The sequence below is a fragment of the Amblyraja radiata genome, chromosome 5, assembly GCF_010909765.2.
Source record: "Amblyraja radiata isolate CabotCenter1 chromosome 5, sAmbRad1.1.pri, whole genome shotgun sequence".
In the NCBI taxonomy this organism is placed as follows: Eukaryota; Metazoa; Chordata; class Chondrichthyes; order Rajiformes; family Rajidae; genus Amblyraja; species Amblyraja radiata.
In genome coordinates this window covers 7,344,224-7,367,814 of record NC_045960.1, presented here as the reverse complement: position 1 = coordinate 7,367,814, position 23,591 = coordinate 7,344,224, and the positions used below count along the sequence as shown (strand labels likewise).

Sequence of the window (23,591 nt, the reverse complement as noted above, 5' to 3'; positions counted from 1 at the left end):
ACACCTGTTTTTGCTTTTTTTATTATGGGGTATTGTGTGTAGATTGATTATAAAAAAAGTGAACAATCGATTTTAGAATAAGGCTGTAACGTAACAAAATGTGGAAAAAATGAAGGGGTCTGAATACTTTTTGAATGCACTGTAAATCTGTCTGTTAAATAAGCCCCTGACTTTGGACACACTATAATCAAAAGGAACTGCAGATGTTGGAATCTTGATCAAAACACAAGAGTAACTCTAGAGTAAAGGGCCTGTCCCAGGAGCATGCGACTCCATGCGGCAAGCGCGACCTAACGTGGTCGATTGAGCCGTAAGGCCTCGCGGGGCCGGTCCCACTTCGATCGCCGGAGCCGTATGCAGTTGTGCGGAGATGGTCCCGACATCGCGCGGGGCTCTGAAAAACTGAACGTGGTCAAAAATTCCGCGCGGCAACGACCTGCCGGCCCGCAGCCGCATTGAGGCCGTACGCACCGTCTCGACGCCGTAAGCAGTGCCTCGACACCATACGTCACGCGCGAACTTCCCGCGGACTTCGCTCGAACTTCACGTCACCTACTCGACCTCCGCGCGGCCCCCGCTTCCGGTTTGGTCACGCTCGCCGCATGCAGGCACATGCTGGTTGGACCGGCCCTGTACGGGGATCACTCGACCACCCCGCGGCCCCCGCTTCCGGTTTGGTCGCGCTTGCCGCATGCAGGTCGCTTGCTCGTGGGACATGCCCTTAACTCAGCGGGTGAGGCAGCATCTATGGAGGGAATTGGCAGACAACGTTTTGGGTCAGGACGTTTGAAGTGGCTTCCGAGGAAGGGTCCTGACCTGAAACGTTGCCTATCTATATTCTCCACGGATGCCGCCGGACCCGCTGAGTTACTCCAGCACTTGGTATTTTGATCAGGATTCCAGGTTCTGCAGTTCCTTTTGTGTCCAGAATCGGGGTCTTTTGACCCAGAAAGATTTTGATGAGGAATTCCTTCCCACTGCCTCCTCCTTACAAGTTTGGGCACACTAGTCTGTGGTCACGAATAACTGCGAATGCTATTCCCTCAACAGATGATGCCGCTGAGTTACTCGAGTTTTAATCGAGTTTGTAATCAGCTGGTCTTACATTTGCCTGTTCAGCGGTAAAGCCCGATAATTGTGAATAAGGTTACGAGATCTAAGGTTTTCTCAAAAATTGAGTTTGTTATACTGTGGAGTATCATCAACGTAATGAGTTCTAAATGCTTCAGTTAACTGCATGTCTGTAAAGCAGCTGGAGTGTTCATAAACAGGCCACTTTCCATTCACTTCCCAACACACTTTTAATAAAAAACGAAAACGAGTGAAACAAAATAATGCCTCAGAGAGAAAAAAACGTCTCAAATTAAAAATAGGACAACTGATGATTTAAAGTCTCATCTTCAAACTGAATTGGAAATTTAATTAAAAAAACTATCATCTTAGTCTTTCCCTGTCTCCCACATTTGCTCGACACTCCCGCATCCCACTCCCCTACCCCCCCCCCGCCCAAATTCCCACAAGCGCACACCTACTCCAGATTTTGTGCCTCTCTTCCATTTACTGTTGATGGCTTTGTTTAAAGATCACCTGATAGTTGACTCCATCTCCCAAAGCAGTAAGTAATTTGCTATTCAGCGAATTATCATATAAAGTAGGTGCCTGCCAGATCAGTGATTGTTTTTTAAAAATATTTCAACAGTGGAGGATGCTGTGGAGGATGAAAGTGAAGAGAACCCTTATTCCATTGAATTTCAGGAAGACCAAGAAGCATTTTACATCAAAGACCCCAAGAAAGCACTTCAGGGCTTCTTTGACAGAGAAGGTTGGTGACGTCTGTTTAAAAAATATATATAATTTTGCTACCAGAAAAAGCAACACTTTCAAAGAGATGACATCGCTTTAGTGGCATCTAGTCTCAGTTTCCATATTTAGTTTCTTCCTGTCTCGCTGGAGGGCATGGATCCTTGCTTAGGTACGGTTCTGAGGCTTTCAATTCTTCCCAAATCAATAAGCCTTCATTCTTTAACCCACACATCGTTCTATTAGACATTCAATTGTGGTGGTGCAATATTATTTTCTTCAAACTAATTTTCTTGAATGTCTGGTTTTATTCTCATTCTTTTTGTTCGCACCCTTTTTATTTTACTTGCCAGCTTTTCCAATATCTCGTCCTTGTACACAATTTGTCTCCAATTCATCTTTTAGTTTAGTTTAGTTTAGTTTAGTAGTACAGCATGGAAACAGGCCCTCCGCCGACCAAGACCACGCCGACCATCGATCACCCGTACACTAGTTCTATCATACACACTGGGAACAATCTATGGAAACCAATTAGCCTACAAACCTACACTTCTTTGGAATGTAGGAGGAAACCGGAGCAACCAGGGTAAACCCACAAGGTCTCGGGGAGAATGCACAAACTCACTAAGAACAGCACCCATAGTCAGGATCAAACCCCGGTCACTGGCGTTGTGAGGCAGTTGCCGCTCTCTGCAACCTCCTCCAGTCTTATAACTATGCAGATTATTCATGTTACCATAATTCTGGATCTCTGCAAGTTCCCCCATTTTCATTGCTCCATTATTGTCTGCCATGTTTCCATCTGTTGTGAACTCAACCTCTGAAATTCCCTGCCTAAATCTATGTACTTTAACTCCTTCAAGTCAAATCAAATCAAGTCCTATGCACAAGTACGGTGAGATACAGGTACAATGACAGTCCCGCTTACAGCAGCAGGACATGCACATAGACTAAGACACCACCACACTAAAATGTAAATTATACATAGATTACTTTCCTAGAATGGAGATGAAGAGGAACTTCTTTATGCGGAGGGTGGTGAATCTGTGGAATTCATTGCTACAGACGGCGGCGGAGGCCAAGTCATTGGGTATTTTTAAAATGGAGATTGATAGGTTTTTGATCAATAAGGGCATCAAAGGTTTCGGGGCGAAGGAAGGAGAATAGGGTTGATAGGGAAAGATTGGTCAGCCATAGTCAAATGGCAGAGTAGACTCAATAGGCCAAATGACCTAATTCCACTCCCATGTCTTATAGTCATTACACATAAAACATAAATGTTTCATTTTCAATCTGTGAAGCATTTAAGTTATTTTATTACTACACAAATAATGCATCTTTAACATGTTTTTGTGACATTTATTATTGTAAATAAATACAATTTATCAGCGTGAGATATAGTTCTTGCTGAGTATATTTATGGTTTTGTTCAAATTTCAAACCAAATGCAAAATAGTTTAATTTCCCTCACAACTCAAAGGGCCATTCAGAATTTAGTGAAGTAAATGAATTGTGATATGAATGATTCAGAAGGAACTGCAGATGCTGGAAAATCGAAGCTAGACAGAAGTGCTGGAGAAACTCAGCGGGTGCGGCAGCATCTATGGAGCGAAGGAAATAGGCAACGTTTTGGGCCAAAACCCTTGTTCAGACTGACAGACTTCAGTCTGAAGAAGGGTTTCGGCCCGAAGCGTTGCCTATTTTCTTCGCTCCATAGATGCTGCCGAACCCGCTGAGTTTCTCCAGCATTTTTGTCTACCTGCGATATGAATGATGAGCTTTATTGAACTATTTTTTTGTCTTGCATTTTTTTGTCAAATGTCATATAAATTCATCAGAAAAATTGAAATGAAATGCAGTGGCACCAATATGGGAGTACACTGGAAGTTAATCAGCATCTATATTGATAAAAGATTATCTTAGGAAACCTGACCAGTGTCGATTGACCTATTCTTGAAAAGAGAGTGGATCGTACCATTTTGATAGTGGTTAAGTGGAAAAAAGTTTGAATGGTTTCCCAACAAGAGCACAATACAAACTTTATTTGGTTTGCAGTGACAGTTATAATCTATCCACTAGGGGCGCCGCATTGGTGGCAGCCTCTGCCTACAGTCTGTCTGTTTTTCCATCTTTTTTTATTTTTAGTCTGTTTTAAAAGTACGTTTTGGAGGTTTCTTTAGTTTTTCTATGTGAGGGAGGTGGGTAGGGTAAGGGGGAAACCGTTTCCCAGTCACTTCCTCGCCGGGGAGCGGCCAAAGCCTCAGCGGCGGCGCAGCGCTGGATTCACCGCGGAGCAGGCGATGCCTTACCTGGATCGCCGTTTGAAGCTCCGTAGTGTTGGGCTTGCTGCTTCAACATCGCGGAGCTGGGGTTTGGAGAGCTTCCAGCGCGGAGAGCTTCCAGCTGACTTCAACATCGTGGAGTCCTCAGACCTTTTGCCGAGGGCCGCCAGCATGAATCTCCGCCCAGCGCGGCCTGTGGACTTCGGGAGCCGCGGACTCCGGTAGGGTAGTGGCCGATTCGGATGTCCAAGCCACTGAGGTTGTTCTCCCGTTCCGACGTCGGAGTTCCATCATCCCGGCGAGAGGGCCTGAACATCAGGCCGCCCGTAGCGGCGACAGCGAGGGGTTCGGGAGCCCCCCGACCACGGGTGAACAACAGAGGAGGATGACTGAACTTCGGTGCCTTCCCTCACAGTGGGAAACTTTGATTCCGCTGTGTGGAGATGTCTATGTTAAAGATTATCGTGTGCTGTGCTCTGAGGGGGTTCTCGATTCCCCTCCTCTGGGCAAGATACTCTGTACATCTACCCGATCTATTCCACTCGTGGTTATGTTCACCTCTATAGTATCACCCCTCATCCTCCTGCGCTCCAAGGAATAGAGTCCCAGCCTGCCCATCCTCCCTATAGCACAGACCCTCTAGTCCTGGCAATATCCTGGTAAATCTTCTCTGCACCCTTTCCAGCTTGACAATGTAAATCCAAAAGATTGATATATTTTGGTGATCTTTTGGATTTGCAGCCCATTTTATCGCTGACTGTCAATGTGCAACTCGGGGGTCGGCAACTTACGGCCCCCGGGCCGAATGCGGCCAGTAACCCGAAATCACCCGGATCATGGGCGCATTTTTTTTTTCCATAATTATCCGGCCCGCAGACTTCTTAGGTATTCATCTCCGGTACTTCCCGAGGCTGCGGCACCCAGGCGAGGTGACGGAAGGAAGCAAGGAGGCCTGCGCTGGTGGTCGCAATGGCGTAGCTGCCGAGCAGCGGCGAGCGGCAGAACAGCGGCGAGCAGCGCCGAGCTCTGGCTGTACTGCTTCCTGCGCAAAGCCGCCGGCACGGCCAAGCACCTTTTACTGACTTCATCCACTTCACCACCAACTTCCATCCGGCACTCCAATACACCTGGACCATTTCCGACACTTCCCTACCATTCCTTGACCTCACCATCTCCATCGCAGGGGACAGACTTCTGACCGACATACACTACAAACCAACTGACTCACATGGCTGGTACACAAAATTGCTGGGGAAACTCAGCGGGTGCAGCAGCATCTATGGAGCGAAGGAAATAGGCGACGTTTCGGGCCGAAACCCTTCTTCAGACTCACATGGCTATCTGGACTACACGCCTTCCCACCCTGCCCCCTGTAAAGACTCCATCCCCTACTCCCAATTCCTTCACCTACGCCGCATCTGCTCCCAGGATGAGACGTTCCACACCAGGGCATCGGAAATATCCTCGTTCTTCAGGGAACGGGGATTCCCCTCCGCCACCATAGATGAGGCTCGCACCAGGGTCTCATCCATACCCCGCAACACTGCTCTCTCTCCCCATCCCCGCACTCGCAACAAGGGCAGAGTCCCCCTAGTCTTCACCTTTCACCCCACCAGCCGGCAAATACAACACATAATCCTCCGCCATTTCCGCCACCTCCAACGTGACCCCACCACTCGCCACATCTTCCCATCTCCCCCTATGTCTGCCTTCCGCAATGACCGCTCCCTCCGCAACTCCCTTGTCAATTCTTCCCTTCCCTCCCGTACCACCCCCTCCCCGGGCACTTTCTGTTGCAACCGCAAGAAATGCAACACCTGTCCCTTCACCTCCCCCCTCGACTCCATTCAAGGACCCAAGCAGTCGTTCCAGGTGCGACAAAGGTTCACCTGCATCTCCTCCAACCTCATCTACTGCATCCGCTGCTCTAGATGTCAGCTGATTTACATCGGGGAGACTTAAGCGGAGGTTGGGCGATCGTTTCGTCCGCAATAACCTACCTGAACTCCCGGTGGCTCAGCACTTCAACTCCCCCTCCCATTCCCAATCCGACCTCTCTGTCCTCGGTCTCCTCCATTGCCAGAGTGAGCAACACCGGAAATTGGAGGAACAGCACCTCATATTCCGTCTGGGTTGCTTGCATCCGGATGGCATGAACGTTGAATTCTCCCAGTTTTGCTAGCCCTTGCTGTCTCCTCCCCTTCCTTAACCCTCTAGCTGTCTCCTCCCATCCCCCCGCCCTCGGGCTCCTCCTCCCTTTTCCCTTCCTTCTCCCCCCCCCCCACCTCCTATCAGTCTGAAAAAGGGTTTCGGCCCGAAACGTCACCTATTTCCTTCGCTCCATAGATGCTGCTGCACCCGCTGAGTTTCTCCAGCATTTTTGTGTACCTTTTTTGTCTGGGCTTCTTTGTCGGGATCAAAGATCCACTCTATGATCTTTGGTCAGAATCGGGGTTGTCAATAGGCCGGGGATGAGTGAGTATGAGTGGCGACCTCGAAGGGGCACGATCCATGTGTACACGTGATAGATGTGGCCTGCCATCCGCTCACGGACATGCATCCCGGTCCCTATGCAGAACAAGGTTGCTGACCCCTGCTATTACTCTTAGCCAGTACGTAATAAAGCTCGTGTCCCACTTACGTGTCCTTGGCACGCTAATTACGTGACCTCGTGGTCGCGTTGAGTCGCGACGGTCCCGTGAAGGTCACGTGCGATTTCATGCGCCCGCACAGTCATCTGGAGCGGGTGACGTCATTTGAAGATGGACACAAAGCTGGAGTAACTCAGCGGGACCGGCAGCATCTCTGGAGAGAAGCAATGGATGATGTTTCATGTCGAGACTCTTCTTCAGTCTGAAAGAAGGGCCTTGACCCGAAACGTCACCCATTGCTTCTCTCCAGAGATGCTATCGGTCCCGCTGAGTTACCCCTGCATTTTGTGTCTATCTTCAATTTTCTTGGCCCCGCTCTGGGAGTAGAAGTGGGGCGGATCCAGACCTCAACGGCCGTGAGCCCCAGGCCGAGCTCGGCGATCGTTTGCCTGCTTCTGCTGCTGTTGGAGGTGAGACGTTGCTTCGCGCCAGGGTCTTGGGCCTGTCCCACTTTTGCTGTCAGTTACGCGACAAATATCCATTGAGTTGGCCTCCACAGCCTTCTGTGGCAAAGGAACTGCAGATACTGATTTATACCAAAGATAGAAATAAAACACAGAAGTAACTCAGTGGGTTAGGCAGCATCTCTGGAGAACAAGGATAGGTGACGTTTCAGGTTGGGACCCTTCTTCAAGAATTTGGAGAAACTCAGCTGGTCAAGCAGCATCTGGTGGTGCCCCAAAGGTGGGGGAATTGATCAGTCCTGATCAACAGGGTCGCGACCAGAAATGTTGATAATTCCTCCCCTCACTCCTCCCCTGATAAATGTTGCTTGACCCACTGAGTTCCTCCAACAGTGTGCTGTTTGCCATCTTTCTATCACCGTTTCGACAGAGGGTTTACGAGTTGAACGTTAACCCGTTTCTTTGCTGCCTCAGGCTGAATTCTTCCAGCGTTTTGTTTTATTTCAGTTCACAGCGTCTGCATTTTTAGTTGTTTTTCTTGTTTATCAGACACCCTAACGGATCCGTGGGAATGCACTACCTTTTATAGGCTGAGACTTCAGACTTGACTTCCCAGTGGAGAAGCCCTCTATTCTCTAGTATGCCATTACTACTTGGTTTGGGTTTAGGATTGTTATTGTCATGTGTGCTGAAGTGCAGTGAAAGGCTTTGTTTTGCATGCTTTCCAAACAGATTATGTATATTGTAAGTAAGTTTATTGGCCAAGTATTCACATACAAGGAATTTGCCTTGGTGCTCCGCCCACAAGTAACAACATGACATACAGTGACAGTTACGAATGACTCCGAAAACACTGAACATTAATAATAATAATAAAACGTTAATGATAAAACACCATTGATCAATGAATGAATGAATGAATACGTTTATTGTCATTGCACAATACTGTGCAACGAAATTCCATTACATCTCCTCCGATTAAAAAAAATACAAACACGACAACCATTAACACATATGTACACTTATTAGTAAATAATAAATAGGTATTTTAAAAGAATTTAAAAGAATTTGGCGGCATTTCTTGGTATTACATTTTGCTTCCCCAGCGTTCTCTGTTGGAATTTAGCTCTTTTATCGCACATGGGTAGAAACTATTTTTTAGTCTACCGGTGCGAGCCTTCAGAGACCTGAATCGCCTCCCAGAGGGTAGCAGAGTAAAAAGGTGGTTGGCAGGGTGGGATGTGTCCTGCTTGATATTTGTGGCCCGGCGCAAGCATCGGGCCCTATATATGTCATCCAAGGAGGGCGGTTGGGCGTTTGTAATGCTCTGTGCAGTTTTTATAATTCCCTGCAGCGCCCTCCTCTCAGCCACAGTACAGCTAGCAAACCACACCAGGATTCCATAGGAGAGGATACTTTCCACGGCGCATCGGTAGAAGGACAGCAGCAGCAGAGACCTCAGGAAATACAGCCGCTGATGTGACTTCTTCACGAGAGTGACGGTGTTCATTTGCCATTTGAGGTCCTGGGAGATGTTTATTCCCAGGAACTTAAAGCCAGTGACTCTCTCCACCATGTCTCCTTTGATGTATAAGGGAGCAGGTTCCTCTCTCCTCTTCCTCCTGAAGTCAACGACCAGCTCTTTTGTCTTTGATGGGTTGAGTACCAGGTTGTTTTTGGTACACCAGACAGTCAGTTTTTGGACTTCATCCCTGCAGGCAGACTCGTCGTTGTTGTTTATCAGTCCCACCACAGTCGTGTCGTCCGCAAACTTGATGATCCTGTTTGTACTGTGTGTTGGTATACAGTCATAAGTGTATATTGTATACAAGATGGGACTCAGCACACAACCTTGTGGCGCTCCTGTGCTGAGCGTCAGGACTGGGGAGTAATTGGACCCCATCCTGACAGTCTGTGGGCGATCTGTTAAATCAAGCATGTGAACCAACAAAATACCAGATCAAAGGGAGGCTACAGATTTTTGGCTGTTGAGTAGAGCAACTACTCATGGATAAAAACAGTTTTTATGTCTGGCTGTGGCAGCTTTGACAGTCCGGAGTCGCTTTCCAGAGGGAAGTGATTCAAAGAGTTTGTGGCCAGGGTGAGAGGGGTCAGAGATGATCTTGCCCGCTCGCTTCCTGGCCCTTGCAGTGTACAGTTAGTTCATCAATGGCAATCACAAATAAAATCACTATTGTACTAAAAATCAAGTCAAACTCTACCACAAGAGGTAGAGCAAAGGGTTAGCATATGATGAGCGCTTGGCAGCACTGGGCCTGTACTCACTGGAGTTTAGAAGGTTGAGGGGGGACCTCACTGAAACTTACAGAATAATGAAAGGCATAGATAGAGTGGATGTGGAAAGGATGTTTTGGGTGGGAGAGTCTAGGACCAAAGGTCAGCCTCAACAATAAAGGGCGCTCTTTTAGAAAGGAGGTGAGGAGGAACTTCTTTAGTCGGAGGGTAGTTAATCTGTCAAATTTCATTGCCACAGAGGGCTGTGGAGACCAAGTCAGTGGATATTATTTAAAGCATAGATAGACAAATTCTTGATTAGAAAGGGAATCAAGGGTTATGAGGAGAAGGCAGGAGAATGGGATTGGGAGGCAGAGATCAGCAATGATTGAATGGCGGATTAGGCTCGATGGGCCGAACGGCCTAATTCTCCTATAACTTGTGACCTTGTGAAGGTACAGAGTGCAGAATATAGTTCTCAGCATTATATCGCACCAGTTCCAGACACAAAGTCCAATGTCCTCAATGGGGTAGAGGTGAATTGGACAGTACCCTGGTTTATGGAAGAAACGTTCGGAAGCCTGAGGGGAAGAAGCACTTGCATCCAAATCTAAGCATCTGACATATTGTTTTGGTACAGAATCACGGTGTAAATTGTCATGGCCTTGTGTATCCTTCACTTTTCTGTCACTATGTTCCCACTGGTTAAGTAGAAAGAATACGCAGCCATAGAAATAAACCAGTGCTTTCAACTGTGTCAATCTCGCACGCCCACTGGGTCTCCTCCTGCTAATGCTTCCCATCTGCCCACCTACCTCCTTAATTCGGTTCCATGCTTCTCCTTCCTTTCCTATCCGATCCCATCATCTGCATCCATTTGCCTCCACCTTCCACCTCCCAGTCTCTGCCACAGTTTCCATCTTTCCGACCCCCACCGACTACATCTGCCAAGTAACAACTACTCACCTGGATTCACCTTCAGCTTGCCAGCTCTTGCCCCCACCCTCCCTCACCCCTTTACACTAGCTATCTCTCCTCTATTTGTTTTAGAGATGCAGCGCGGAAACAGGCCCTTTGGCCCACCGAGTCCGCACCGACCAGCGATCCCCGCACATTAACACAATCCTACACACATTAGGGACAATTTGCACATACACCAAGCCAATTAACCTATAAACCTGTCCGTCTTTGGAGTATGGGAGGAAAGCAAAGATCTCGGAGAAAACCCACGGGGTCACGGGGAGAACGTTCAAACTCCGTATAGACAGCACCCGTAGTCAGGATTTGAACCCGGATCACCGGGTAAGGCAGCAACTCTACCGCTGCGCCACTGTGGCCGCACTCTTTCAGTGTGGGTGAAAAGTCCCATCCTGAAACATCGACTGTCCATTCCCCTTCCACAAATACGGCTCAACCCTCTGAGTTCCTCCAGTAGCTTGTTTGCTTTCCTAGTTTTAGTTTAGTTGATGTTTTGTATATGATTCAGAAACTGACATGAACTTCTTTTGGCCCACACCATGGCTTTGGCCAACCTTAGTCAAATAGTGCATGGTTTAGTATTGCAATGAGCGAAATATTTATTTGTTACAGTATCAGTTGGCTTTTTCCCTTACTCCTATCACTCGGGATAAAGCTGCTGCCTCACAGCAACAGTGACCCAGGTTCAATCCTGACGTGTGGAGTTTGCACGTTCTCCCTGTGACCATGTGCGTTTACTCCGGGTGCTCCCCTGTCTGCACACATCCCAAAGACGTACGGGTTTGTAGGTTAATTGGCTCTCTGTAAATTACCTCTCATTGTGTGGGGAGTGGCTGAGAAAGTGGGATAACATAGAACTAGTGACTAGTGTGAACGGACAAGCACAGGTCGACGTGGATGTAGTGGGCTTTTTCCATGCTGTATCTTCAGACAAGGGCCTGTCCCACTTAGGCAAATTTTTAGGCGACTTCCAGCAACTGTCATAGTCATAGCAGGTCGCTGAAAAAACGGCGACTGGACCCCCTACAACAATGTCTACGACAAGCTACAACAACCTACCACCAAGTCGACGTCAAGTTACGGCGAGCCATTAGGACGTCCACCTACGACAACCTACGACCATTCAGGCGACAACCTACGACAACCGGTCAACCTACATCCACCTACGACAAGCTACGACAACTGGAGACAATTGAAGACAATTCAGTCGCCGATTGACGTTGGTAGTCGCCAATGGAATTCACCGAAGTCAGCACCGGCGACAACCTACGTCACCTGGCAATAACCTACGACAGCACCAACGTCAGGAGAAGTCAAGCTACGCTCATTGGCGTCAAACCCACTGTCGCCGTAAATTTTTAAACATGTTGAAAATCCAGCAGCGACCAGAAAGACGCTACGACTCTGGGCGACTGAGGAGACGACTCACGACCATACAGGCGATACCCCGGCGACCATATGGCGACAGCCTAGTCGCCTAAAAAATAGCCTAAAAGGGACAGGCCCTTAAAACTAAAACTCCAGGGCCATTCTGTGTTCCCCATGATAAAATGGGAAGCTAACTACTAGATAAGAATTCTTCACTTTCCCCAAGGTGCTTGTCCTGAAGTTACAGATCTGACCTACATTGTTCCAACACCCATAAAATTACAGGGCAGCATGAAGCAATTTCACTCGCAGATCTGTGCTCCTGTTTATGCTTTTTGCATCCCACCTTATCAACAAAGTCATCTATTTCCTTCTACCTAATAAAGCTGTCTAGCAGAATGCATTTGTAACACTTTAAACTTTAGAGGTACAGCGTGGCAACAGGCCCTTCGGCCCACCGAGTCCATGCAGACCAGCGATCATCCCATACACCAGCACTATCCTACACAGTAGGGACAATTTACAATGTTACCAAAGCCAATTAGGCCTCAAACCTGTACGTCGTTGGAGTGTGGGAGGAAGCCGGAGCAGCCGGAGAAAACCCCAGCGGTCACAGGACGTACGAATAACGCACAGACAGCGCCCGTGGTCAGGATCGAACCCGTGTCCCTGGCGCTGTAGGGCAGCAACTCTACCACTGCGCCACCGTGCCTCCCATGCGGCTACATTTTTTGATTAATACTGATGAAAGGCATATTAGAAAGTTATCGGCTTTGGAACGCACACTAGGCTGGAACATGAATAACCTTTTAAATCTGATGAATAGGCTTAAAGGATCCTGATGAGGTAGCAGCTTGACTTGCCGGAAGGTGAGAATGCACAGCTGGAAACTCCTCGAATTTAACATATAATTTACCTTATTGCAAAGAGTGGCTAAGGAACAGTTTACAACAGGAAATGGGACAGCATGTCTCAGAAGTTTCACCAGAAGGACACAGAACTATATACTGTTATACTATAAACCTGGGATTGATACCCTGTGTCTGGAGAGTTGGGCAGCTCTTTGATTTTGAAGCTCAGGAAAGGTTGCCTTACATACTAATGCTACAGCCATAGTCATAGAGTAATAGAATCATATAGCGAGGAAACAAGCCTTTGGCCCAACCTGTCTGCGTTTGGCCCAAATCCCTCTAAATCTGTCCTCTCCATTTACCTGTCTAATGACAGTTCAACATCGCGATATACCCCTCCGCAGCTTCCTCCTCCGACAGCTCGTTCCATACACCCACGTGCAAAAAAAGGTTACCCCCTCAGGTTCCTATTAAATCTTTCACCCCCCACCACCTTAAACCCATGTCCTCTGGTTCTCGATTCTCCCTTACTCTGGGCAGGAGACTCTGTGCGTCTTCCCAATCTATTCCTCATGATTTTGGACAATATTCTCCCCAATATTACGTGCAGACACACATGTGCAAGACATGGCGATGGAGAGAGTTTCTCCATTGTGGATCGCATTGATCCCAACACACTCCAGTCGCCTGAGGGTAATATCTGACCAAAGTTGCAGCAGGGATTATAAGGAAAGAAACAAATTGCCCTGTAGTCTGGGTTAAGTGTAAAATATTTCTCTGCGATTTAATTTAAAACTGTCCTGCGGGCAGTTCTGTGCTTATCTGATTAAAAGAATTACTGCCATGCTCAAGAGAAGTTTCCATCGATCTGTGCGGAAGTGTTTCAGTGGAGAAAAACTGTTTCTCCTCCCTTTTGATATTTAAGCAACATTTTCCAAAACTGCAATGGCATTTTGAAAATCCCCAAGTAGCTGCTGGTTGGCATTATAAATATGTACAACCTGACCAATGGATTAACTAATCCAACACTCACTAGGTCTTTCCCGATACAGAAGGGTCTCGACCCGAAACATCATCCGTCCTTCTTTTATTTCTCCAGCAATTCTCCCCCCCCCACCCCCCCACCCCCCCCCCACAACAATGTTTGCAAATCCCCAATCGTGGACTTTCCACTGTTAGCAAACCCATTTCTCTCCTGGGATAAATAATCGTATACAGCGCGGAAACAAGCCCTTCAGTCCAAAACCGGCCAACATGTCCCAGCTACATTGTTTGGCCTATATCCCTCCAAACCTGTCCTTTTATTATTATTATTTAATTTTATTATTAATGTTTTATGTGTCTTTCCTAACTGTCACTGTATGTCATGTGGTCACTTGCGGGTGGAGCACCAAGGCAAATTCCTTGTATGTGAATACTTGGCCAATAAACTTATTCATTCATTCACTCACTCATTGATTCAGATCCATGCACCTGTCCAACTGTTTCTTAAACGCTGTGATAGTCCCAGCTTCAACTACCTCCTTTGGCTGCTTGTTCCATACACCCACCAGCCTTTGTATGAAGAAGTTACCCCTCAGATTCCTATTAAATCTTTTCCCCTTCACCATAATCTATCTTCAGTGTACAATACGATAGAACTTTATTTATCCCAGGAGGGAAATTGATCTGCCAACTGTCATAAAACACAACAAGATACATGAAACATGAAATTAAAGTGACAAGTGGAAAGGATTGGGGATGTGCAAAGATTGGGGATGGGGGGGGAGGAGGGGAGTCAGTCTACCCCATGACAGAAGGGGGAGGAATTGTACAGTTTGATAGCCACAGGGAAGAAGGATCTCCTGTGGCGATCTGTGCTGCATCTTGGTGGAACCAGTCTGTGGCTGAAGGTGCTCCTCAGGTTGACCAGTGTGTCTTCAGCTTCCTTCTGCACAGTAAATCGCCAGCTTGTTTTGCCAGCTACCTTAACACCTGCAACGAGAGTCAGAAAATAAGCTACGCAGGAACGGGAAGATGGGACTTGTCTTCATTCCACAAGTCCTACCGGGAATTGCGGGCAGGGTGTGGAAGCTCGTGGAGAGAACATTATCTATTATTTTTGATTCAGCTGAAAAACAGACACACACTATTATCACCGAAGCATGATATAGTTCCCTATTCCCGGGTGCCCCGCTTGGCAGGCGCGGTTCCTGGGGAGTTCTTACTGTAGGATGGTGGACGCGGGCTGCTGGGTTTTGGAAATATTCGTGCTCTCTGGTGCGTTGTGTAACACAAGAACAATTGGAGCTGCTTTTGATCGGACTCTGTTAGTCATTAGCATTGTGCATTCTGTGCCTTCTGTTTCTTGAGCGATTGTCATCGTTTGCAACATTTTGTGAAAAGTTCCACTCTCTTGCTTTTGCCCAGCTGTCTCCTTTGGGTCTATTTCCAATCCTAAATGAGATGGCAGTAGGTTTGAACGACTCGGCTATGCAATTCAGTGGTACACCAGCAGGTCGGCACAAAATGCTGAAGTCACAGGCAGCATCTCTGGGTCTCGACCCAAAACGTCACCCATCCCTGCCCTCCAGAGATGCTGCCTGTCCCGCTGAGTTACTCCAGCTGTTTGTGTCTACCTTTGGTTTAAACCAGCATCTTCAGTCCCTTCCTACATGTACTCCAGCAGAGATTGACTTATTGATGGGAGCATTAAACTGATGCCTGTCTACCTTTTGAAATTTTAAGTGGCCATCAGTGGTCTCAGGATGGTTTATTAAGTTGAGCAAGGAGATTCCCTCAGTGCCCTATTAATTCCTCTTTTACCAATGCGATAACACTCTGCATTCATGTTGTGCCTTTATTCTAGGAAGCATTCCATGGCTCGGAGGAAAGAATAGATAAAGGAATGCAGACAAGAATGCTGAAGCCAGTGGAGCTGATACAAAGCGTAGCTGAAAAATTGAGTTTAGGAAAATGTGTAAAGCTGCAGGGGAAAATGAATACATATTGCTGATAAGTGAAAACTTTGCCAGCAGTGTTTGGTTTAGTTTAGTTTAAATATACATATCGGCCATTCGGCCCACCGAGTCCGCACCGACCAGTGATCGCGGCACACTAGTGCTGTCTCACACACACTAGGGACAATTTACACTAATACCGAGCCAATTATCCTGCAAACCTGGACATCTTTGGAGTGTGGGAGAAAACAGAAGATCTCGGAGAAAACCCACACAGGCCAAGGGAAGAACGTACAAACTCCTTACAGACAGCACCCGCAGTCAGGATCGAACCTGGGTCTCTGGAGCTGGAAGGCAGCAACTCTACCGCTGCGCCAACGTGCCGTCCTGGTTAGATGGTTAGATCTGGGGCAAATTAGTGCCCAGTAAATTTGCTAGTAATCTCTCCCTGTCCCCAAAATCAAAATGGCTGATTGCCCTTGGACAATTGGAGGTTTAAAGCCTGAGTTCATTTATTGGTAACATCGATGGAACAGCACAGGAACAGGCTCTTCTGTCTCTCCCTGTCTGAAGAAGGGTTTCGGCCTGAAACGTTGCCTATTTCCTTCGCTCCATAGATGCTGCTGCACCCGCTGAGTTTCTCCAGCATTTTTGTGTATCTTCTGTACACAATGTATGTGTCAATCACAAAGCCAAATTAAACTCCTCTCCGCCTCCATGTCCCTCCATTACCTGTATATCCATGTTCTTATCTAATAGCCTATTCTATCTGCCTCCACCCCTGACTGTTCGTTCCAGGCATCCACCAGTCTCTGTTCAAAACAAAACTTGCCCTGCACATCTTTAAACTTTGCCCCTCTCACCTCTATGTACTCTAGTCTTTGACATTTTTACCCTAGGGAAAAGGTTCTGACTGTCTACCCTGTCCATGAATCTCATCATTTTATATAATTCTTTCAGGTTTCCTCTCAACCTCATATGTTCCAGGGAAAATAACCCGTTCGCCCAACCTTCCATGAGTAATACAATAAAATCCAGACAGCAGTGTGAAGAAGGGTCCTAACCCGAAACGTCAACCATCCTTGGAAATCCGTGGAAAGGATTGGGGATGTGCAAAGATTGGGGATGGGGGGGGGGGAGAGGGGGAGGGGAGTCAGTCTACCCCATGACAGAAGGGGGAGGAATTGTACAGTTTGATAGACACAGGGAAGAAGGATCTCCTGTGGTGATCTGTGCTGCATCTTGGTGGAACCAGTCTGTGGCTGAAGGTGCTCCTCAGGTTGACCAGTGTGTCTTCAGCTTCCTTCTGCACAGTAAATCGCCAGCTTGTTTTGCCAGCTACCTTAACACCTGCAGCGAGAGTCAGAAAATAAGCTACGCAGGAACGGGAAGATGGGACTTGTCTTCATTCCACAAGTCCTACCGGGAATTGCGGGCAGGGTGTGGAAGCTCGTGGAGAGAACATTATCTATTATTTTTGATTCAGCTGAAAAACAGACACACACTATTATCACCGAAGCACGATATAGTTCCCTATTCCCGGGTGCCCCGCTTGGCAGGCGCGGTTCCTGGGGAGTTCTTACTGTAGGATGGTGGACGCGGGCTGCTGGGTTTTGGAAATACTCGTGCCCTATGGTGCGTTGTGTAACACAAGAACAATTGGAGCTGCTTTTGATCGGACTCTGTTAGTCATTAGCATTGTGCATTCCGTGCCTTCTGTTTCTTGAGCGATTGTCATCGTTTGCAACATTTTGTGAAAAGTTCCACTCTCTTGCTTCTGCCCAGCTGTCTCCTTTGGGTCTATTTCCAATCCTAAATGAGATGACAGTAGGTTTGAACGACTCGGCTATGCAATTCAGTGGTACACCAGCAGGTCGGCACAAAATGCTGGAGTCACAGGCAGCATCTCTGGGTCTCGACCCAAAACGTCACCCATCCCTGCCCTCCAGAGATGCTGCCTGTCCCGCTGAGTTATTCCAGCTGTTTGTGTCTACCTTTGGTTTAAACCAGCATCTTCAGTCCCTTCCTACATGTACTCCAGCAGAGATTGACTTATTGATGGGAGCATTAAACTGATGCCTGTTATCCTGCAAACCTGGACATCTTTGGAGTGTGGGAGAAAACAGAAGATCTCGGAGAAAACCCACACAGGCCAAGGGAAGAACGTACAAACTCCTTACAGACAGCACCCGTAGTCAGGATCGAACCTGGGTCTCTGGAGCTGGAAGGCAGCAACTCTACCGCTGCGCCAACATGCCGTCCTGGTTAGATGGTTAGATCTGGGGCAAATTAGTGCCCAGTAAATTTGCTAGTAATCTCTCCCTGTCCCCAAAATTAAAATGGCTGATTGCCCTTGGACAATTGGAGGTTTAAAGCCTGAGGTCATTTATTGGTAACATCGATGGTACAGCACAGGAACAGGCTCTTCTGTCTCTCCCTGTCTGAAGAAGGGTTTCGGCCCGAAACGTTGCCTATTTCCTTCGCTCCATAGATGCTGCTGCACCCTCTGAGTTTCTCCAGCATTTTTGTGTATCTTCTGTACACAATGTATGTGCCAATCACAAAGCCAAATTAAACTCCTCTCCGCCTCCATATCCCTCCATTACCTGTATATCCATGTTCTTATCTAATAGCCTATTCTATCTGCCTCCACCCCTGACTGTTCGTTCCAGGCATCCACCAGTCTCTGTTCAAAACAAAACTTGCCCTGCACATCTTTAAACTTTGCCCCTCTCACCTCTATGTACTCTAGTCTTTGACATTTTTACCCTAGGGAAAAGGTTCTGACTGTCTACCCTGTCCATGAATCTCATCATTTTATATAATTCTTTCAGGTTTCCTCTCAACCTCATATGTTCCAGGGAAAATAACCCGTTCGCCCAACCTTCCATGAGTAATACAATAAAATCCAGACAGCAGTGTGAAGAAGGGTCCTAACCCGAAACGTCAACCATCATTTTTCCCCAGAGATGCTGCCTGACCCGCTGAGTTACTCCAGCACTTTGTGTCTGTCTTGAAAATTCTGGTGAACCACTCCTGCACCCTGTTCAAAGCCTCCACAACTTTTCTATAATGGGGTGATTAACACTGCAGCCGATACTCCAAATGTAGCCTAATCCACGTCCGATAAAGCTGAAACATTAAATTGAATTGAATTGAATAAATTTTATGAGCCAAGTAAGGGCGGTCGCGGTGTCGCAGCGGTAGAGTTGCTGCCTTACACTGAATGCAGCGCCAGAGACCCGGATTCGATCCTGACTACGGACGCTGTCTGTGCAGAGTTTGTACGTTCTCCCCGTGACCTGCGTGGGTTTTCTCCAAGATCTTCGGTTTCCTCCCACACTCCAAAGTCGTACAGGTTTGTAAGTTAATTGGCTTGGTAAATGTAAAAATTGTCCCTAGTGGGTGTAGGATGGTGTTAATGTGTGGGGATCGCTGGTCGGCGCGGACCTGGTGGGCCGAAGGGCCTGCATCCGCGCTGTATCTTAAAAAAAAAATTTTTTTAATTTAAGTATGTATACAAACAAGGAATTTGACATCCTGATTCTTGTACCCAATGCTCTAATCAATGAAGGCAAGTATACATTTGTCAAAAAGGCACAAAGTGCTGAAGTAATTCAGTCGCTCAGGCAACATCCCTGGAGAACATGGATAGGTGACGTTTTGGGTTGGTACCGCTCTTCAGACTGGTTATGGTGGGGGTGGGTGTGGGGGGGAAGGAAAAGAAAACTGTAAGAGAGGAGGGGCAGGAAAAAGCCTGGCAAATGATAGGTGGATACAGGTAAGGGGGGGCTATCGATAGGCAGACAGGACAGAAGAGGACAAGATAGGCAGACAAGACAGGACAGAGACCCTGTTCCATCATCCTCCAGAGATATCTGCATTTTGTCACCTCATCAGGAGGGTGCTAAGGCCGTCCTTTACTTTGGGGAATGGAAGGTGTATTTCGGTCTGGGGGATAAGGCGGCGTGTCGAATTGCAGCAACCAGGTTTAACATTTACATGGTTGCTGCACTTGATTGAGGTGCCCTGAGAGTCATTACGGAGAATAAAAGTAAAGCGTTAACCACTGTTCTGTGATGTGCGTTATGCAGCTCTATTGCTGAATTGCTATTGCAAACTCAGAATTACACAACAATAACTTCCTTTCCTTGCAGGCGAGGAGCTGGAATACGAGTATGACGAACAAGGCTCGGGGATTTGGGTCTGCAGAGTCAGGTACTTGGCTGTTAACAGCATTAAAATTGCTTGCTTCGAAGTCCTGGTTGTTTAAATTCCTTACGATAACTAGTAGAATAAACTTCGCTGGTTCAGGACTGTTCGGTACTTGAACCTGGTCTGCCAACACCTCCGCTCGGTTCGCAATAACTAACCTGATCTCCCGGTGGCTCAGCACTTCAACTCCCCCTCCCATTCCGAAACCGACCTTTCTGTACTGGGCCTCCTCCATGGCCAGAGTGAGGACCACCGTAAATTGGAGGAGCAGCACCGCATATTTCGCTTGGGCAGTTGGCATCCCAGCAATATGGACATTGACTTCTCTAATTTCAGGTAGTCCCCTTCTCAGCTCTCCCTCAGCCCTCTGGCTCCACCTCTTCCTTTCTTCTTCCCGCCCCACCCCACCCTCACATCAGTCTGAAGAAGAGTTTTGACCCGAAACGTTGCCTATTTCCTTCGCTCCATAGATGCTGCCTCACCAGCTGAGTTTCTCCAGCATTTTTGTCTACCTGTCATCATGTGATGTTTTTGTCATCCTTGCCCCAAGTAATAGGCAAGTCAATGAAGCGTGACTTTACTGCGGTAATCACAATGAGTAGTAATTGCAAGAAGACCTGGGGGGGGACACAGTGGTGCAGCTTGTACAGCTGTTGTTCACAGCGCCAGAGACCCGGGTTCAATCCTAACCTCAGATACTGTCGGTGTGTGTGTGTGGAGTTTGCACGTTCTCCCTATGACCAGGTGGACTTCCTCTTGGTGCTCCAGCTTCTTCCCATGTGTCCCAAAGACGTGCGGCTTTGCAGGTTATTGGCCTCCCATAGTGGAGGAGAAAGTGGAATGACATAGATCTAGCACGAACGGGTGAGCGATGGTTGGGCATGGACTCGGTGGGCCAAGGGGCCTGTTTCCATGAAATATCGTTAAATTAAGCTAAGCCTTTATTCATTCACAATAGTGGGATTTAGGAGACTTTTGGAGAGGCACTTGGATATGGAGAGATATGGATTATGTGCAGGGACATAAGAGTTGGTCTTGGCATCATGTTCAGCACAGGTTTTAAGTTCTATTCCACTTTTCTTAACTTGAGCATCTTTGCTCTTATCACAGAGGTGCTGAGATCAATTGCAGAACCCGGTTTGGAGGAACATCAAAGCATTTTTCTTTTGTTTTAATCGGACTCCATTCCCCACCAGACATGGCAAATCCCAATAAATTTCATGAACTAGGCCTACATGATTTTAACTGTGCAAGTGTCTAGCCAATTTAAGAAACATTGAGACAGGTTCATGGATAGGACAGGTTTAGAGGGATACGTGCCAAATGCAGACAGGTGGGACTGGTGTAGATGGGACCTGTTGATCAGCATGAGCAAGTTGGGCCAAAGGGCCTGTTTCCACACTGTATGACTCTATGACTATTTCGTCTCTCTACCTAGCAAGTCTTTCCATCAGTAATTTTCAAAGTACAATAAATTGTTGCCTCGGGATTCAGAACGAGCGATTTCTTTATTAACTTTAATTTTGAAAGAGTCCAGAATAGGAACAAAAATAGAACAAAAGTTAATGCTACAACATAATCCTGCCATTAAGATGTTTTCAACATGCACACAGTGAAAAATGACCGAGTATTTAGTAAATGCTCTTGGTCGACAGCTTAATTTTATTCAAAACTTGGGCTAAGTGGTTTCTGTTTGTAATTGAAGCTATATGTCAGAGGCTTGGACATGAATCTGGATCTAATAATCGTCAGATCAGCACTTGGAACGGCAGTTAGCTTCATCGCATTTGGAAAATACCAGAGCACTCATTTTTCAAAAAATGTGCCACGAAGGAATGTTCAATGGGGAATCTCACATATTCTGATGGCATTAAAAGGCAGGATCAGAATTAGTCACAGCCAGACAGCATGGAAACAGGCCCTTCAGCCCAACTCATTCGTGCCAACCAAGATGCCCTATTTAAGCTACTCCCATTTGGTCACCTTTGAACCACATAAGGTCATAAGGAATAGGAGCAGAATTAGGCCATTCAGCCCATCAAGTCTACCCCGCCATTCAATTATGCTGATCTATCTCTTCTTAAGGGGTTGGACAGGCTAGATGCAGGAAGATTGTTCCCGATGTTGGGGAAGTCCAGAACAAGGGGTCACAGTTTAAGGATAAGGGGGAAATCTTTTAGGACCGAGATGAGGAAAAAAAATTTCGCACAGAGAGTGGTGAATCTCTGCCACAGAAGGCAGTTGAGGCCAGTTCATTGGCTATATTTAAGAGGGAGTTAGATGTGGCCCTTGTGGCTAAAGGGATCAGGGGGTATGGAGAGAAGGCAGGTACAGGATATTGAGTTGGATGATCAGCCATGATCATATTGAATGGCGGTGCAGGCTCGAAGGGCTGAATGGCCTACTCCTGCACCTATTTTATATGTTTCTATGTTTAATAACCCCATTCTCCTGCCTTCTCCCCATAACCTCTGACACCGTACTATCTATCTATCTCTGCCTTAAAAATATCCACTGACTTGGTCTCCACAGCCCTCTGTGGCAAAGAATTCCACAGATTCACCACCCTCTGACTAAATAAAATTCTCCTCATCTGCTTCCTAAAAGAACGTCCTTCAATTTTGAGGCTGCGACCTCTAGTCCTAGTGGAAACATCCCCTCCACGCCCACTCTATTCAAGCCTTCACCCTAAATCTTTCCTGTCCATGTACCCGTCCAAGTGTGGTACCCATCCAATGTGGGCGGCACAGTGGCGCAGCGGTCGAGTTGCTGCCTCACAGCACCAGAGACCTAGGTTCGATCCTGACTATAGGTGCTGTCGGTACGGAGATTACTCCCTGTGGCCACGTGGGTTTTCTCCACGTGCTCCGCTTTCCTCCCACACTCCAGCGACATGCAGGTTTCTAGGTTAATTTGCTTCGGTATAAATTGTAAATTGCCCGACTATGTGTTAGTGCGAATTGCTGGTCGGCGCGCACTTAGTGGGCCAAAGGGCCTGTTTCCACGCTGTTTTTCTAAAGTAAGGTAAAGTAAAGCTGTTATAGTACCTGCCTCAAGTACCTCCTCTGGCACCCCATTCCATATACCCTCCACCATCTGAGTTTCCACATAGCTTCCTATTAAATCTTTTTCTCTCGCCTTGAACCGATATCCTCTGGTCCTTGATTGCTCTATGTTGGGTAAAATACTCTGTGCATTCACCCTATCTATTCCCCTCGGAATTTATACAGCTCTATAAGTTTACCCCTCAGCCTCCTGCTCTCCAAGGAATAAAGTCCTAGCCTGCCCAACCTTTCCCAATTATTAAAGGGCCTGTCCCACTTAGGCGATATTTTCAGCGACAGCCGGAAAATAGGCGGTCGCCACATGGTCGCGGGGTGACGCCTGTATTGTCGTGAGTTGTCTCCTCAAGTGTCGTAACTTTTTTCTTGTCGCCACTGGATTTTGAAATGTTCAAAACCTTTCGGCGACAGTGGGCTTGACGTTGCCTGTCTTATCCTGTCGTAGGTTGTTGCCAGGATGACGCCAGGTGACGTTGATTGTCGCCAGGTGGTGACCTTGGTGAATTCCATTGGTGACAACCTACGTCAACCGGCGACAGGTACCGGCGACTGAATTGTCTTCAGTTTTCGCCGACAGGTCGTTGCTTGTCATAGCTTGTCGTGTGTGGATGTAGGTTGACTTCGGTTGTCGTAGGTGGATGTCCTAATGGGTCGCCGGTAGCTGGACATAGCTTGACGTCGACTAGGTGGTCGGTTGTCGTAGACATTGTCGTAGGGGGGGATCCAGTCGCCGCTTTTTCAGTAACCTGCTAAGACTGTGACAGTCGTCGGCAGTCGCCGAAAAAATCGGCTCAGTGGGACAGGCC

General features: G+C 47.3%; 1 protein-coding gene across 2 annotated transcripts in view; it reads left to right on the top strand.

Annotated features, from left to right (window-relative positions):
• Positions 1-23,591, top strand: part of LOC116972961 (solute carrier family 4 member 1 adaptor protein) — a 222,838-nt gene that overhangs the window by 47,119 nt on the left and 152,128 nt on the right. For both annotated transcript variants that reach the window (XM_033020562.1, XM_033020561.1), the window contains 2 exons: positions 1,700-1,822; positions 19,666-19,726. In XM_033020562.1, the coding sequence (XP_032876453.1) occupies positions 1,700-1,822; positions 19,666-19,726 (184 nt within the window). The remainder of the gene's footprint in view (positions 1-1,699; positions 1,823-19,665; positions 19,727-23,591) is intronic.